Genomic DNA, 17,084 nt, shown 5'->3' on the forward strand with positions numbered 1-17,084 from the left:
AAGGCAAGGTCTCCCATAGGGAGTCAGCAAAGCCTGGTGCATTCAGCTGAGGCAGGTCCAAGCCCCTCCTCCCTGCTTCAAGTGTGCACAAAGTGTCCCACCACAGGCACTGGGCCCCAGAAAGCCAGTTCATGCACCAGGGACAGATCCCAATTCTACCGCCAGGGGGCCCCCTAAACAGTTCAAGCTAAACAACTGTCTCATTTATCCAGAAGGCCTAGTCCAGTACCATGGGGGCTCCTCAGCTATTGGTCCACAGTTCATGCGTTTCCACTAGTTAGGCTGGCCATCTGTGCCATCTTCGAGAGGGTGACTGATGGCTGAGTACCCTAATATAATGTCCTAACTGTCATCAGAGAGCCCTCATCCAGTGACTGATGGAAGAAGAGGCAGAAATCCATGGCTGGGCACCAGGCGAGCTACAGGAGTCCAGTTGATGAGAGAGAGGAGGGAGTCTATGAGCAAGGGACATGGAGATCATGATGGAAAAATTAAACACTTTTCTAAGTTGTTTTGGTCATCATCGTGTTTTATCACAGCAATAAAAAAGTAACTAAGGGGCTGGAGAGATGGCTCAGAGGTTAAGAGCACTGACTGCTCTTCCAGAGGTCCTGAGTTCAATTCCCAGCATCCACATGGTGGCTCACAGCCATCTGTAATGAGATCTGGTGCTGTCTTCTGTATATTTAATAAATAAATAAATCTTTTTTTTTTAAAGTAACTAAGACATCTTTTAAAAGATTTGTTGAAACTTTGATGTTATTTGTTACTCTAGCAACTTGTCCTACTTATTGTAGTTGTTACTTAGAATTTATACACAACAACCAGTCAACATCCTGTGCAGTTCCTGTCAATCAATGTGATTACAATAGCTTATTTCCTGTGATCTCCTTGCTGTTTTCTTATTGTTTATTGCTTGTTTATTATCTATAAGCCAGACCTCTTAGAGGCCATTTTGGAAGGTTTTTTTTTTTTTTTTTTTAAATATAATGCATGAAAGGTAAGAAGGTTTTCCCTATCAAAGGTGGTTAGTGATACAGTGTCTTGGTTGTAAAAACAGGAATCCTATGAGATTATAGATGACCTTTGATCAGTTGTTATCCATCATCACAGAAAGGAATGTCTGTAGAGAGAGTCCATCTCCCAAGGTAGTCTGCCTTACCTTGAGCAAACAGTTTCAGGAAGAAGACTCTGCAGGAGAAAAGTGCCAGCGAAGGCTGCCACAACTGACTCATTCACAAGACCCTCATTCACAAGACCCTCATTCACAAGACCCTCATTCACAAGACCCTCATTCACAAGACCCTCATTCACAAGACCCTCATTCACAAGACCCTCATTCACAAGACCCTCATTCACAAGACCCTCATTCACAAGACCCTCATTCACAAGACCCTCATTCACAAGACCCTTATAAGTGGTGGTAATTAGCTTTTTCCCTTAGCAGACCTCTCAATTCCCCACAGGAAAGAGGCTGCCCTGTAGCGAAAGATTCAAGAGATCCATTGTATCTGGCTTGAATTCTGAAGTTATTTGAAGGACCCATTACCTAAGCAATTCTCAGCCATATGTAACTTCTTTCTTCTTTGGTATTTTCCCAAGTAAATTGGACAAATTTAATACTTTCAAGCCATACTTTTTCCCTGTAGCATTTCAGACATTTTCCCATTGTGTTCTAGCATTAAATCTTATTCTTAAGTGTGTGGGCATAATCATAGATAATCAAACACAGTGTATAAAGAAATGCTAATTTTGTTGACTGTGATAATAAAAATTTTGCTATAATAATATCTGTATGTATTACATATAATTTCTAAAGTATTTATGAGTGAAATTATAATGTTAAGCATGTGCTATTAAAATTTTGTAACAGAGCTGAGACAGGGGCTCTGTGGTAGAACACATGCTTGTATGAGGTTGTGGTTCAATCTCCAACACCACAAATACAAAAAAAAAAAGGAAAATATCACAATTGTGTGATATTTTGATTGTGTTCTGACAAATAAAGCTTGCTTAGAGTTAGAGGGCAGAGCCAGCCACTAGCAGACCAAAATTAACCATAGAAGTTTGGAGGACTATAGACAGATAGGAGACAGGAAGTAGTAAGGCAGGGCTGAGAGAGGTTCTCTGCTCTTTTGGAGGAAGAAATGAAAGAGTTAGAAAGACATTGGTTGCTGCTCTCCTGCTTCTCTGATCTTTCAGGTTCTTACTCCGATATCTGACTCCTGATTTTTTAATGATAAAGAATGATTAGTGAAGGCTTCTTCACACAATAAAAAGGGAAGTAAGTTTGTAGGCAAGTATGAAAATTGATTCCCCAATCTATCACAAGACCCAGCCTCAGAACTCTTGAGTATATACCCAAAGGATGCTCAATCATACAAGGACACTTGTTCAACTATGTTCATAGCAGCATTATTCATAACAGCCAGAACCTGGAAACAACCTAGATGTCCTTCAACCAAGGAATGGATAAATAAAATGTGGTACATTTACATCATAGAGTATTACTCAGCTGTTAAAAATAAGGACATCGGGAAATTTGAAGGCAAATGGATGGAAAAAAATCATCCTGAGTTAAGTACACCAGACCCAGAAAGATAATTTTGGTATGTACACACTTATAAGTGGATAGTAGATGTAAAATAAAGGATAGCTATGCTACAATCCACAGATCCAGAGAGACTAGGTAACAAGGAGTTTTCAAGGATGGACACCCAAATCTCTCTGGGAAAGGGAAATAGAAGTGATTTTCGTGAATAGACTGTTGGGAGGTGAGGATGGGAACATGAGCAATCATGTTGATGGGCAGAGAGAGAGAGAGTACTGAAAGAGACTACTGAAAAGAGGGTGGGGAGCACAGTTTAGGATCAGGAAAAACCTGGCACAAGGGAATTTCCCAGGAGTCTACAAGGATGACCCCAGGTAAAACTCCTAGCAATAGTGGACACATTGCCTGAACCTGCCATCTCCTGTGACCAGGCAAGACTTCAAGTGGAGGGAGTGGGAAACCAACCCAGCCATATGACCTTTGACCTACAATCTGTCTTGCTTATGGGATATGCTGCGGTATGGTGTAGGTGGAGTTTTCCCTGTCCTGCCTGCCAACTCCTAAATAACCACACCAAGACTTATCATTACTTATAAAAGATCAGCCAATAGCTTAGGCTTGTTACTAACTAGCTCTTACAACTTAAATTAATCCATTTTTATCTATCTACTTTTGTCTCATGGCTTTATTACTCTCTGGTGACTTTATTACCTTTACTACCCATGCTGCTTCCACTCCATCTGACTGGTGACTCTCTACATCTCTACCCTTTCTACTTCTCAGTGTCCTCTCTGCCCTGAAAATCCTGCCTAGCTATTGGCCATTCAGCTTTTTATTAAACCAATCCAAGTGACAAAACTTCATAGTGTACAAAAAGATTACTCCACGTTTTTCCCTTTTTCTCTAAATAAAGAGAAAAGGTTTTAACTCAAACATAATAAAATTATAAACAATCAGAACAATTATCAGGTAAGGATTACATTTACAATGTTCAGTTCATTTGTATTTGACATATTTGGAGAAAATACTCCATAATTTATCTTGATGAGTTTAAAGCTCTTTACCTAATTTACCTTCTATCATAACTAAGGAAAACTATAACTATGAATGTCTAGTCTTCAGCTCCACCAAAGACCCCAGAAGGATATAAAATTACCTTAGTAAACAAGAAGTGCAGAGCAAGCAACTTCCAAAACTAAAAGAAATAAGAGATACAGCTGGCTGTCTGGATAGTCACCAAATTTACTCTGTATTATTGGGTCATTTATCTTTGGCCTACAGGCCTAGAATATCTGACAGACTTTTCTGTGAAGCAAGAATTTTTGAAAGACTGTCCTAACCTGTCTCAGCAAAGTTTGGCAGTCACTTTTCTTTGTGTCCTCCTGGTCTAGTCTGGACAAGATACTGTCAACAGTCAAGGCAAGGGCAGTTTCTTGCCCAAATGGCTAGCTTTGCCATAAAGAAAGCAAACTCCATGTGGAATTTCTTCTATGCCCATTATCTTCTTTGAAGTGCTGCCAGGAGCAGATGTGTCTCATTGTCATGAAAGCCCTATGTTAACAAAACATTTTAAATGCCATATTCTGTAGGTCTTTGAAACATTTGAAGACCATCTATCTTTCTAAAATATATTTGTTTAACCTTAAAAGCATATCTAATATGACTACAAGTTTGATTCTTATAGATGATTACTAACCTGTATTTCTTCATTATCCTAAATAGTTTATAATAATAATGTTCAAGGACTAGAAATTTGCATTATATTGTTAAATGAGATGCATAGGTACAATACCTTAAACAAGAGAAGAAACATACATTTAATATAACCAAAATAACTTTAAATTTGTATCAATATAGCAAAATCCATACCAATATAAAATATTTGAGGTTAATAGTTATCTTGTTATCATCTATTATATTTTTATATCCCACTTACACAATGTCAAACATCCATAACCCATTGAATAACCCCAAACCATCCACCAGGTCTCTTGGGAATGTGGGTGTTGTTTTCTCCATACTGCTTCCTGTTGTCTGGGGGTGCTGGTATCTTTAAGGGAGCCAGAAATAATTAGGATAATGGTCAAGTCCTGGCTGGAATAGTCTGTGAGGCTGGACCATCTCAGCCAACAGCCTTGAAGCTGTTTTGGATGCAAAACTCTGAGGAAACTGCAACAGAGGCACTCTGAGAGGCTGGGTCACCTGGGCCACCCATTTTCATGGGTGTCTGGTCCCTTTGCTCTGAAAACACACAAACTTTCAAAGGTAACATACATACCTGCATTGACACAAGTATGGACTGTGCATTGTATACAAGCCAGCCGAAGATGATTTTTTGTTTTATGTTTGAGTAGGTAAAATATATGTCACCTGTCTTGTATTTTTTCTGGGTTTCTTTCTTTATGTCTGTGGCCAGGATTTTCAGGGGGTCTTCCCCATCAAACCTGATCCTCTCTTTAACCTTGAACAGATCCACAGCCTTTTGTTTTCTGTGGAAACAAAAGCATAACCTCTTCTTCACCACAACATATTTTTTACTTCCATTTTGAAGTTAAGACATTTTAAAAAAAAATATGTAGGTTAGTTTAATTTAGTAGTTTTTATAATCCAGTATCTCTCAGCAACTATTGTTTGTTTACCAGCAATAAAAAAAAAAAATTCAAAGACAACACAATAACATACAGGATTCAGACTCCCTGTGTATTTCTCATCTCTGTGCAGCTTTTTCTTTTTTACTTTAATTTCTCTTTAAAGACCTTACTTTATCATTTTATAACTATTTTTTCTATGACTATCTATACCCATTTTTTTCTTAAGCCTACATACATTGGTAAACACACTGTAACCTGGTTAGAGGTTTTTTCCATCTGAACCTACTTTACTGAACCTGCTTTGTAACCTTTTCTGTCTGCATGAGCAAACCTTAAACCACCATGTGGCTTAGCTCATGTAGCATGGGCAGCTCAAACATGTAGGCAGCTGCCAGGAGACGTGTCTCTGTACTGTGGCCAACATGAGAGACACAAGACTAGGAAGCTGTGTTTGGCTCAGTTTTAGTGTGTTTAGAACCAATTTCCTCAACCCTATGGACCTGTTCTACTACATTCAAACACACTTGAAATCATTAGTTTGCATTCTCTTAGACTTCATCTATCTCTGTCTCATTGTTTGCCAATTTTGTAGGATTAATAATTAATTTTTGCCTTTGCTTTTTAAAAATGGTTTATTTTTATTTTATGTGTATTGGTATTCTATCTACATGTATGTCTGTGTGAGGGTGCCAGATCCCCAGGAACTGGAGATACAAACACTTGTGAGCTACTGTGTGGTTGCTGAGAATTGAACCCAGGTCCTCTGGAAGAGCAGTCAGTGCTCTTAACCACTGAGCCATTTCTCCAGCCCCACTAAGGTACTATTTTCAAAAGATATTATAGAGACTACTCAGATTGTAGTTAATAAAATTAGGAGTGTGAGAGCAGAGTAGATAAAGATACAGATTAACTATTAGATTGACTTTTGGCCGGGAGGTGGTGGCACATGCCTTTAATCCTAGCACTCAGGGGGCAGAGGCAGGTGGATCTGTATGAGTTCTAGGCCAGCCTGGGCTACAAAGGGAGTTCCAGGATTGCCAGGACTGTTACACAGAGAAACCCTGTGTCTAAAAACACTGAGAGTGAGTGAGAGAGTGTGTGTGTGTGTGTGTGTGTGTGTGTGTGTGTGTGTGTGTGAGAGAGAGAGAGAGAGAGAGAGAGAGAGAGAGAGAGAGAGAGAGAGAATATTTTGGTATGGCTGAAGCATAAAGTACAGAATGCCTTCTAGTAAATTGATTAGAGAAAAGTAAGTCCTAAAACCTTACTGAGCACTATATAAACAAAAGCAAAAGAACGTCATGAGACATCTAGGCAAGAGTTCAGATAAAATAATAGAAAATAGATAAAAAGAACACTTACAGCATGAATTTCTGGAACAGCTGTGCAGAGACGAAAGGTGATGCTCTCTAGTCCTTGGTTCCGTCTTATGTAGGCCCTATGCAGACAGTCACAACTGTTGTGAGTTCCTGAGTCCCGAAGCCACGTCAAGCATATAAGATAGGCTTCCATGTCTTCCACAATATTTCCCAAGCCGTGTGTGTGTGTGTGTGTGTGTGTGTGTGTGTGTGTGTGTGTAGTGGACATCTTTAAGGCTTAATGCTCAGCATTCTCTTGTTCTCACCACTTTGACAAGCAAGAGTCTTTGCTACAGAAGAATGCGCCTTATTATTGGCTTGCTTATCATGGCTTGCTCAGCCTGCTTTCTTATATAACCCAGTCAGAATGGCTATTAAGGGGAAATAATAATACTGATGGTGAGGATGTGGAAAAAGGGAACTAACTGCTTATGCTCTTTGGTAGGAGTTTATATCGGTTCTGTCACTATGGAATTGTGAAGGTTTCTCAAAAAACTAAAATCAGAACTTCCATATGCTCCAGGTATACCATAACCCACCTGGCTGGGGTGGCCATATGCTCCATGTTTACCATAACCCACCTGGCCAGGGGTAGCACAGCCTTAGTGAGCTGAACCCTCCACACCAATCATCAATCAAGAAAGTCTCTCTAGACGCAGATTCTCCCTTCTTCCCCTCTTCACCATGTTCCCCCAGAGACCTTGGATGACTTTTGATCAGGCTTGGGGAAAGGGAGACCAGTGACTTGGTATGATAAGTGATGTGTATGACATCACTTATGCCCTGTGGTCCCTGGGCAGCTGCTTTTCTAACTGGATAAAAGCACTAAGTAAGACTGCTAAGACTTTCAGTCAGGACCTGACTATTTTTAACATGCCAATTTCTAGTTTTAAATTCCAGTCAATGCAGAGGGTCACAGATCTGTCTAAGCCTATTTGGTTCTCAGATGTGACAAGATGGCACCAAGGTTACTTTCAGGTCCGTTTCTCCACTGCTCTCAGAGCGACAGCACCACCTATGGGCCTAGGGCGCACCTCCCCATCACTTCCGCTTTCTTCATGAGTCCTTTCTTAGCAACATTTTGTGTCTGTCTAGGAGCTGAGGGGAGGTAAAAGGTGAGCCCAATGACACTGCTTGATACCCGCAGTTACAGCTTGTGTGGTGAGACATACGCGCGGGCTCTCCTTTATTGGTTTGAGACCATGAATTCCTTCCTCCATTTCTTTGTTGTGCTATTTTGGACCTACACACCTGAGGGTAATTTCTCCTCCTATCTCTATGCTAACCTAACTCAAATGTTTGGTTAGTGACATTATCAGGATGGCAATAGCCATGTGACTTGACTTCTGTCTTGGAGAGTGACATCATTAAGATGCTGACAACCATGTTACTTCACTGCCACCTTGTTAATGGAGCTGCACATTTCCCAGTCCTCTTCTCACATCCCCTCACCTTCTTTTGCCTTTTACCATCCTGGATGTCTAATGAGATCATGGAAATAGGAAGTCCAAAGACTGCAATGTGGCCTCTATTGCCAAGTGATAAAGCCAAAGTATTTTTATATCAGAGTAAGGAGGTATATCAGACCTCCATATATATATATATATATATATTCATTTTTTAAATAAAAATTTTGACACATATATTTACTGGTTTCTAGAGGAGACTCATGAGTTTTTCTTGCCCTATGCCCTCAGCACAAGCTGGTTACCAAAGGAAACTGACACTTGAAATGACTGACTTGGAAGGCTGGTGTGAATTTGCAGCTGCCCAGGGGAAAGCTTGGGAGAGCATGTATCTCAGCTGAAACAGCAGGTAGTTAAAGAGCAGGATGTAAGCTGGGCAGTGGTAGGGCACACCTTTAATCCCAGCACTCGGGAGGCAGAGGCAGGTGGATCTCTTTGAGTTCGAGGCCAGCCTGGTCTACAGAGCAAGAGCCAGGGCAGGCATCAAAACTACACAGAGAAACCCTGTCTTGAAAAAAAAAAAAGTGCCTACTTCTCTTTCAGAGTACTGAGTTCAGGTCAGATGGCCTACCACTGCCTGTAACTCCAGTTCCCTTTTCTGGCCTTTGAGGGCACTGCACTCATATGCACATACACACAGAGAGACATATAATCAAAGATAAAAATAGAATCTTTTAATTTAAAAAAAAAAGTATAAGATTGGGGGCTGGAGAGATAGCTCAGCAGTTATAAGCATGCAGTACTCTTCCAGAGGACCCAGGTTCAATTCCTAGCACCTGTACCACGCAACTCACAACTGCTTGTGGCTCCAGCTCTGGAGAGATCTAATGCCCCTGGCTGCTTTACAAATCTGCACACACACACACACACACACACACACACACACACACACACACAGAGAGAGAGAGAGAGAGAGAGAGAGAGAGAGAGAGAGAGAGAGAGAGAGAGAGAGAGATTAAAATAAAAACAAATCTTTTAAAAAGTACCTGACTGGTATAACTGACTTTCTGGGTGTTCAATAAGCATGCTTGGAGTCTTATACTGATGTCATCAGAGGGATTAAAAAGGGAGAATGTTTTCTCCTTGCCCAACTAGGTTCCAGGGAACTGTGGAGCATCTCTCAAAATGTCCTGTAACTGTGGGGGGAAATCACCTGTTCTCTTGCTCATGGAGGCCATGAGGACCTACCAGTGAATTCCAGCTAGCATCCAGTATACAACAAAGAGGGACAACACAGAGGGAAAAATTCCTGGATGCTTCCAAGTGCAGCTACAGCCAGGTGAAGCAAGGTCTTTGACTTTCCTCACATAGATGGAACAATTGGGCAAAGAAAGGCTAGAGGAGCCAGAGATTCATTGTAAACCCAAGTGATTCCTGAGCACCAGATCCTCAACTGGACTTAACAGTTAAAAAAATTATTTTAGCAACTTTAATGGTTTTAAACAAGAATGTTTTAAAAACAGGAATGCTTTTAAACAGGAAAATATGATCAAAGACTAAAATGATTGATATGTTTCCTCAGCAGTCCAAGGGATCTATCTTAAGTTTGTTTTCTATTGTTGTGATAAATTCTATGACCAAAGGCAACTTAGAGAGGAAGCTTACCTTGTAGCTTACAGTCCATTGTGTAGAGAAGTCAGGGCAGGGAATCAAGGCTGGAACCTGGAGGCAGGAACTGAAGCAAAGCTGACAGAGGAATGCTGCTTATTTGCTTGCGCCCATGGCTTGCTCAGCCTGCTTTTTTATGCAACCCCCAAGGATGGGATCAGCCCCAGTGGGCTGAATTCTCCCACATCAATCAGGAAGCAAGACATGAACCATAGACAATCTAATTAGGGGCATTTTCTTAATTGAGGTGCCCTTTTCTCAGGCAACCCTAGCTTGTATCAAGTTGACAAATAAACAAGATTGCATAGGATTATACTCCACAGACAGTCTTCAACTTATATGAGATGTTGTTTGTATAGCCATTTCTCACTAATGCTTTTCTTCTTGATAAGAAAAGTGCTGCTCAGATATAATACATCAGACTGCAGCTCACTGCTATACCTATCTATAGCCTCTATTGTTTTAACCTAAAAATTAAATGATGGCTAAGTTTTTTTCCTACCTCTATTTAGAAGCCAGTGGGGGTGGGATCTCATGCTGATTCTAGCTACTCCAAAAGCCATCAAAGGCCTGAAAGCAGATTCTGAGTTCACCACTCTGGAGACCAGCCTTATAGACCAAAGTGAAAAACCAAGAGGAGGACCCAATCCATGGATGTTCTTGTGATCCCATCAAGAGCCTCTAGTGGATTTTGACTTGGACATTTAAAAGATATTCTTTCTTCTTACTTCTGGTCCCCAGCTTAGGACTAATGCTAACAACTTTTGCCTTTACTTCTCCCTCACATCAGTTTCCAGGCATCAGTGAAGGGCTTCCTTGTTTGTACACTGTGAAGATTTATTGCTGTGATTGGTGTAATAGAAAGCTGAATGGCCAATAGCCAGGCAGGAGAGATAGGTGGGGCTTCTGGGCAGGGAGAGAATGCTAGGAGGAAGAAAGACAAAGTCACAACCTAGACACAGAGAGGAAATAAGAGGTGCAAGATGGAAGAGAAGTAACACCACATGGCAGAACATAGATTAATATATATTTCTTAAGTTATAAGAAATAGTTGAGAACAAGTCTAAGCTAAGGTCGAGCTTTCATAATTAATAATAAGTCTCCATGTCATTATTTGTGAGCTGGTGGCCCAAAGAAAAGTACTGCTATACTTCCTTTCTTCCATACACCTGGCTGTCATACAAATGAAATTGGCAACATACTTTTGGTCTTTTAGATAGGCCCCCAGCAGGTGTTCCCTGACTGCCATGCTTGATGGCCTCATTCTGCTTGAAGTAGTCTGATTGATCATTACCTCAATTTAATCATGGCAGGGTTACTTCTTCAGAGGGAGGATGGGTGATTAAAACAAAAGATAAATAAATATTGGCTAGGCAGTCCAAGGTAAAAAGAATTCAAAAAACAAAACCCCCCAAAAAACAAACAAACAAACACAACCACAACCACAAACCCAAACAAAACCAAAAACAATTCTGGTCAGTCGGGCACATGCCTTTGATCCCAACATTCAGGAGGCAGAGGCAAGCAGATCTCTGTGAGTTCCAGGGCTGCCTGGTCTACAGAGCTTGTTCTAGGACAGCTAGGGCTACATAAAGAAACCCGGTCCCCCCCAAAAAAAAAACAAAAAATAAACAAACCCAAACAAACAAAACCACCACCATCACCAAAAACAAAAACAAAAACAAAACAAAAAACAAAACCAGTTTCTCTCTTGGCAGAAAGCACAAACTGTCCTTGAATCTCTTGGCAGCTTGTTTCTGGCCAGAAGCCAGAGATGTCAAAAGTGTTTGAGGGACCTGATCTCTAACCTGACTCCTAAATAATTCTACCTCTTTATAGGGAGATTAGTAAGATAGCAGTGAAGCCTTAGTAAGAGAAATCTCCTAGTCAAGAGAACAGAAACATTACATTCCAGTTGGGACAGGTCAACCACTCAGTCTTTAGAAGCCCCTCTAGGAAAGTGGATATAGATAGATTTTTCTTTGGGCCACCAGCTCACAACAAACAACACAGGGACTTATTATTAATTACTAAAGCTCAGCTGATAGCTTAGGCTTGTTTCGAATTACCTCCTATAACTTAAATTAACCCATTCCTATTAATTTACATGCTGTCACATGGCTTATTGCTTGTTTCCTCTCCTGCATGTACTGCCTTCTCTGCATCTGCTGGCAACTCCTGCCATCCCCACCCTTCTTCCCAGAATTCTCTCTGTCCCCAAAATCCTGCCTAGTTATTGACAGTTTAGCTTTTTACTAACCCAATCACAGTGTAAAGGAATATTCCACAACATCTCTCCCCTTTTTTCCAAATTAAAAAAAAGAAAGGTTTTAACTCTAACATAATAAAACTATTAACAATAAGAACAATTATCAGGTAAGAATTACATTTACAATGTCAGGTCCATTTGTATTTGGCTTACTTGGAGAAAACACTCCATTATTTATTTTCTCTTGATGAGTCCAAAGATCTGTACCTAGTTTACCTTCTATCATAACTAAGGGAAAACTATAACTTCGTAATCTTCAACTCCATCAAAGATCCCAGAAGGACTTCATAATATTAAGTAAACACAAAGTGCAGAGTAAACATATCTGCATTAACACAAGTATGGACTGTGCATTGTATATAAATAAGCCAGCCCCAAATGATTTTTTTATTTTATGTTTGAGTAGGTAAAAAATATGTGTCACCTGTCTTGTAGTTTTTTTTTTTTTTTTTTTTTTTTTTTTTTTTTTTTTTTTTTTTTTAAGTTTATTTCTTTATAACTGTAGCCAGGAATTTCAAGGGGTCTCCCCTGATCAAACCTGATCCTCTTTAACCTTGAATGGATCCAAAGTCTTTCATTTTCTGTGGAAATAAAAGCATAACTTTTCCCCAATGTAACATATTTTTTGACTTCCATTTTGAAGTTAAGACATTTTAAAAATACATAAGTTGGTATAACTTAGCAGTTCCCATAATCTAATGTCTCTCAGCAGCTATTGTTTGCTCATCAGCAATCAAAAAATTTAAAGTCAATACAATACTATACAGGATCCAGACTCGCTGCATATTTTCCATCTCTATGTGGCTTACTATTTTTTTTTTATATTACTTTAATTCTCTCTTTAAAGACTTCACATTATTATTATTATTACTATTATTATTATTGGTTTTTTTAGACAGGGTTTCTCTGTGTAGCTTTGCGGTTTTCCTGGAACTCGCTTTGTAGACCAGGTTGGCCTTGAAGTCCCAGACATCTGCCTGGCTCTGTCCCCCGAGTGCTGGGATTAAAGGCATGTGCCACCACTGCCCGGCACTTTGTTATTTTTAAACTATCCATTTTTTTCTATGACTGTCTATATGTTTATTTCTTTCTCAATCCTATGCACATTTTTACACACACTGTATCCTGCTTAGATTTTTTTTTTCTTCTGAACCTGCTTTACTGTGCATTGGTAAACTTGTATGTCTGCTTCAGCAAAACCCTAAACCACAGCATAGCTCATGGTGCTTTGGCGGGGCTCATGTTGCTGGCTCAAGTCTGAAGACAGTGGCCGGAATATGCCTTTCTATACCAGGGCCTGCATGAGAGACTAGGAAACTGTGTTTGTTTTTTTTTTTTAAACAGGTCTTATGTGGAAACATGTGCCTGGATATTGGTCATCATTTGTAGATGGATTTTTCTTTGGGCTGCCAGCTCTCACACACACACAAAATCAATGCAGAGACTTATTAATTATGGCATTTCAGCCAATAGCTTAGGCTTGTTTCTTACTAGCTCCTATAACTTAAACTAACCTATTTCTATTAATCCACATGCTGCCACATTGATCATGGCCTGTTACTTCTCCTGCATGTCTTGCTTCCTCTGAGTCTGCTGGTGACTCCTGGCACCTCTGCCCTTCTTCCTAGTATTCTCTCTCCCCTGAAAATCCTGCCTAGCTATTTACCATTTAGATTTTACTAAACCAATCACAGTGACATATATTCACACAGTGTAAAGGAATATTCCACAACAGGCAGACTCACCTTAAATCATGCTTGAGCATCACTTATCATACAATAATTCACTGTTAATAAAGGCATCACAAAGTCAACATATGCTGGCTAACTCTGAACAAAGTATAATATGGGGGGTTGTGAGATTTATAGAGATATTTTTAGTCAAAGGTAGTCAGCCTGATGAGGACCCATATTCTCTGAATCTCCCCCTTTGTACTGATTTGTCAATCATCTCAGATTTTAAAGTCAAGCTCCCACCAATGGGATGAGATACAATCTTTACCTGCATTTAGGAATAAACAACAGAGAACATCTTGGACATGCATGCTCACTAGCCTGGCTTGGGTTTTCAAGAACCCTTTTTGGAAAAAAACAAAAAACAAAAAACAACCTTCTGAGCTACTCTTGTTTTGTTTATGTGTTCCTTTCTGTCACACAAAGATAATTCTTTTCTCACAAACCAAAACTGGGTCCTCTGCAAGAGTAGCAAGTTTTCTTAACGCCCAAGCGTTCTCCTCAGCCCTGTATGTTAAATTACTAATGAATAGTTATCTCATCAATCTTAAACACAAACTCCTAAGGATGGTAAGCACCAACTCATGAAGAATTTGGCAAGGTCAGTGCTACTAAGGGACTGGAAGGTAGACAGCTTTCTGGCAGACAGACACAGGGAAAGAGGCTCTAGGAATATTAATTTACTTTTCATTTAAGCATTTGAGATAACTGGCTTTCGGTTTCTTTTCCCTTTCTAAGACAGAGACTGAGTGGACTTTTTCCTACCAGAGGGAACTATTTAGTGAGATTTTTCAAATCTCTCACCAAGGAGGATGTCTTCTATGGAGAACCAGTCAGCTTCTCTTTCTTTGTCTGGATTATCCAGTCTCCTGCAATAGCCCAAACCAGCTAGTTTTGAGGGACAGAGGCCCACAAATTGCCGAACATAAAAACTTTGCCTCTGACAGATGCTACCTTTGGATCCTTTCTCTAATGGGTTACACTCTCTTGTGTATTTTTGACACCCCCCCCCCCATCTCCTCTTTGTTTTCAAGAAACCTTGGCTGAGTGCCGAGACTTTGCTTTTCCTGTTGTCTTAGTTTTTAAATTGGCAAAGATAATCCACCCTGACCACTCTAGACAACTTCACGACGATGGTATCGCTCTGCTTTTAATGTCCCTTCAAATTTCCTGTTGAAATGCTTTTGTAACATTATTAAGATGTAGACCCTTTAAGAGGTAATCATGTCAAGTAGGCCTTGATCATGGATGAATTAAATTAATGCTACTATGCAGACATGGTTCTTGATCAAAATGATGTGTTTTCTTGGCTTATTCTTACTATGCATGGGTTCTCCTGCCCCTCTACCATGTTATGCTACATCAGAAATGCCATTGCTAGATGCCAGTGTCATGCTCTTGGACTTAGCTTCCGGAAGTGTGAGATACAAATGTCTGTATTGATTATTCAGTTATTCTGTCTTAGCAACACAAAATGGACTACAAACATCTAACATTTTTAGAGCTAAGGGACACAGAAAGGGCATGGGACCAAGGGTGTCTTGCACGAGGAGGGAGCCTGAAGACTAGAGAAGCCTCCACACGTGTTACCTTTCATTGGTAACCGGGCAGTCTTGCAATCAGGTTCATAACCCTGTCCAACTCTTCTGTATTTTGGATGTGGTTGAATTTGAAACCTTGTCCATATTCTTTTGAAACAAAGGAGAACTGTAAGTTAGTGATAGAGGGAAACGTGATAAAAGACAGTAGCCCTTTTATAGCGCTTTCTGCTGTCTGAAACCATGTCTAAAGCTAACGCAAATCCCTTGACCCATGGGGTGACTTTGAAGCTACATACCAAGGATGATAATACAGGCAATTTTAACGTTGCAATTGAGCGTCGATTGCCCCATCTCTCAATGCTGCCTTTTTACCCATGGGTAAAATGAACTATCCTATTTAAAGCGACGTAACACCCCAGCTCTCATTAGAAATGCTCTACACGTCCTTTGGCTTCCTCTCTACTCGTGGAAAAGTTTAATTTCTAATTATTTGGAGATTGTGTTATGTTTTATTTATTTATAGTTTAATTCCATGATGATCAGAGAACATACTTGGTGTGATTTCAATTGCTTTCTTCCTCGCCCCCCCCCTCCCCTCCCCGGACTGGGTTTCTGAACGCCGAGATTCACCTGCTCCTGTCTCCCTGCACCACCACCATACCCGGATCAATTCCTTTTTCTCAAATATTGTCTTATGTCCAGTGTCCCAAAGAACAAGAGGACGCTGTAGCGCAGCCCACGGACCCTCGTGAGTCTCGATGTGCTGGAAATGCCCTACCAACTTCGGGTCTCTGGAAACACAGCGAGCGGCCCGAGAACGGGGAGGGAGCAAGCAGGCGTGCGTGCGTGCGCAAAAGTCCCGCCTTCCGGCGTCTGCGGTTGGCTCTCGCCAAGCGGGTGAGTCTCTAGAAGGAAGATGAGTCGTGCTGCAGGAAGCGGAAGTGGGGCGGGCCGCGCGACGCCGCTTGTCCATTGGCTGAAGCCGTCGCTAGCCTCGCGCTATTGGGCGGACGCAGTCATGCGTCAGCCTGCGCTTCTGGCCGCAGACTGGGTCGCTAGCGCCGGCCGGCTCCTGCAGGGAGTGTTCCCGCAGCCGGCTGGCGGAGCGGGCGGCGCCAGGTCTGTCCGAGCGGGGCCGAAGGAGGGCGGAGGGGCCGACGACAGGCGGCGCCAGGTCCGGGAGAGCGGGGCCCGGAGAGCGGCGGGCGGAAGGCGGGCGTTGGCGCGGAGGAACTAGGGCCTGTGCGCTTTGGAGGCCGCGCAGTCTCTTTAGTATTCAGGCGATTATTGTAGCTCTGTCTGCAGACATGACTTTTGTTTATTTCCCGCACTCCGGACTGCTGTAGGTAAAGCGGCTGATGCACACTGGTGTCATTCGTCGTTGCGATAGTGAGTTTTTCTGTCGCGCGCGCGCGTGTGTTTGGGTGTTTGTGTGTGTGTGTGCGCGCGCGCCCCTTTTGGATTTAAGGGAGTGGGATGACATTGTGTAGTGGTCGCCCGTGACCACTCTAGGTCTGGCCAACCTATTGGGAAATCCCAGCGACTCTGCCTCTATTGGAAGTGGTATTTCCCCTTCTCCTCCCATTCGTGGTCCAGCTTTCCCTCTCATCTCTCATCCTCTGGTCCCCTCCCCCCAACTCTCCTCCTCCCCTCTTTTTACCTCACTGTCTCTGCAGAACGGTGTAAATAACAGTTTAAAAAAGCTTTAGGTGTCCAACGTTTCTGTTTGACTTGCAGGCCTGACCACTCAGAGGAAACATGCCTTCTGAGTCTTTCTGTTTGGCTGCCCAGGCTCGACTTGATTCCAAATGGTTGAAAACAGATATCCAGGTGGGGTTGACTTTTTTTTTTTTTCTTTTTTTTCTTTGTGTGTTCTTCTCTTTACAAAATTTTTGATTAAGTAGAATATGTGAGTGGATAGCAACTAGATCTTGTCTTAGAAGGGCTATTTCTTATAACTTACAGTGTAA

The 17,084-nt window shown here is 41.3% G+C and overlaps 1 protein-coding gene across 1 annotated transcript in view; it reads left to right on the forward strand.

Annotated features, from left to right (window-relative positions):
- The first annotated feature begins 16,153 nt into the window (after positions 1 to 16,153).
- The window catches only part of Herc2 (HECT and RLD domain containing E3 ubiquitin protein ligase 2), a 224,647-nt gene continuing 223,716 nt past the window's right edge, over positions 16,154 to 17,084 (forward strand). The window contains exons 1-2 of the mRNA XM_036183790.1: positions 16,154 to 16,503; positions 16,852 to 16,944. Coding sequence (XP_036039683.1) covers positions 16,873 to 16,944 — 72 coding nt within the window. The 5' untranslated portion in view covers positions 16,154 to 16,503; positions 16,852 to 16,872. The remainder of the gene's footprint in view (positions 16,504 to 16,851; positions 16,945 to 17,084) is intronic.

This window comes from Onychomys torridus, chromosome 1 (genome assembly GCF_903995425.1).
Source record: "Onychomys torridus chromosome 1, mOncTor1.1, whole genome shotgun sequence".
Taxonomy (NCBI): domain Eukaryota; kingdom Metazoa; phylum Chordata; class Mammalia; order Rodentia; family Cricetidae; genus Onychomys; species Onychomys torridus.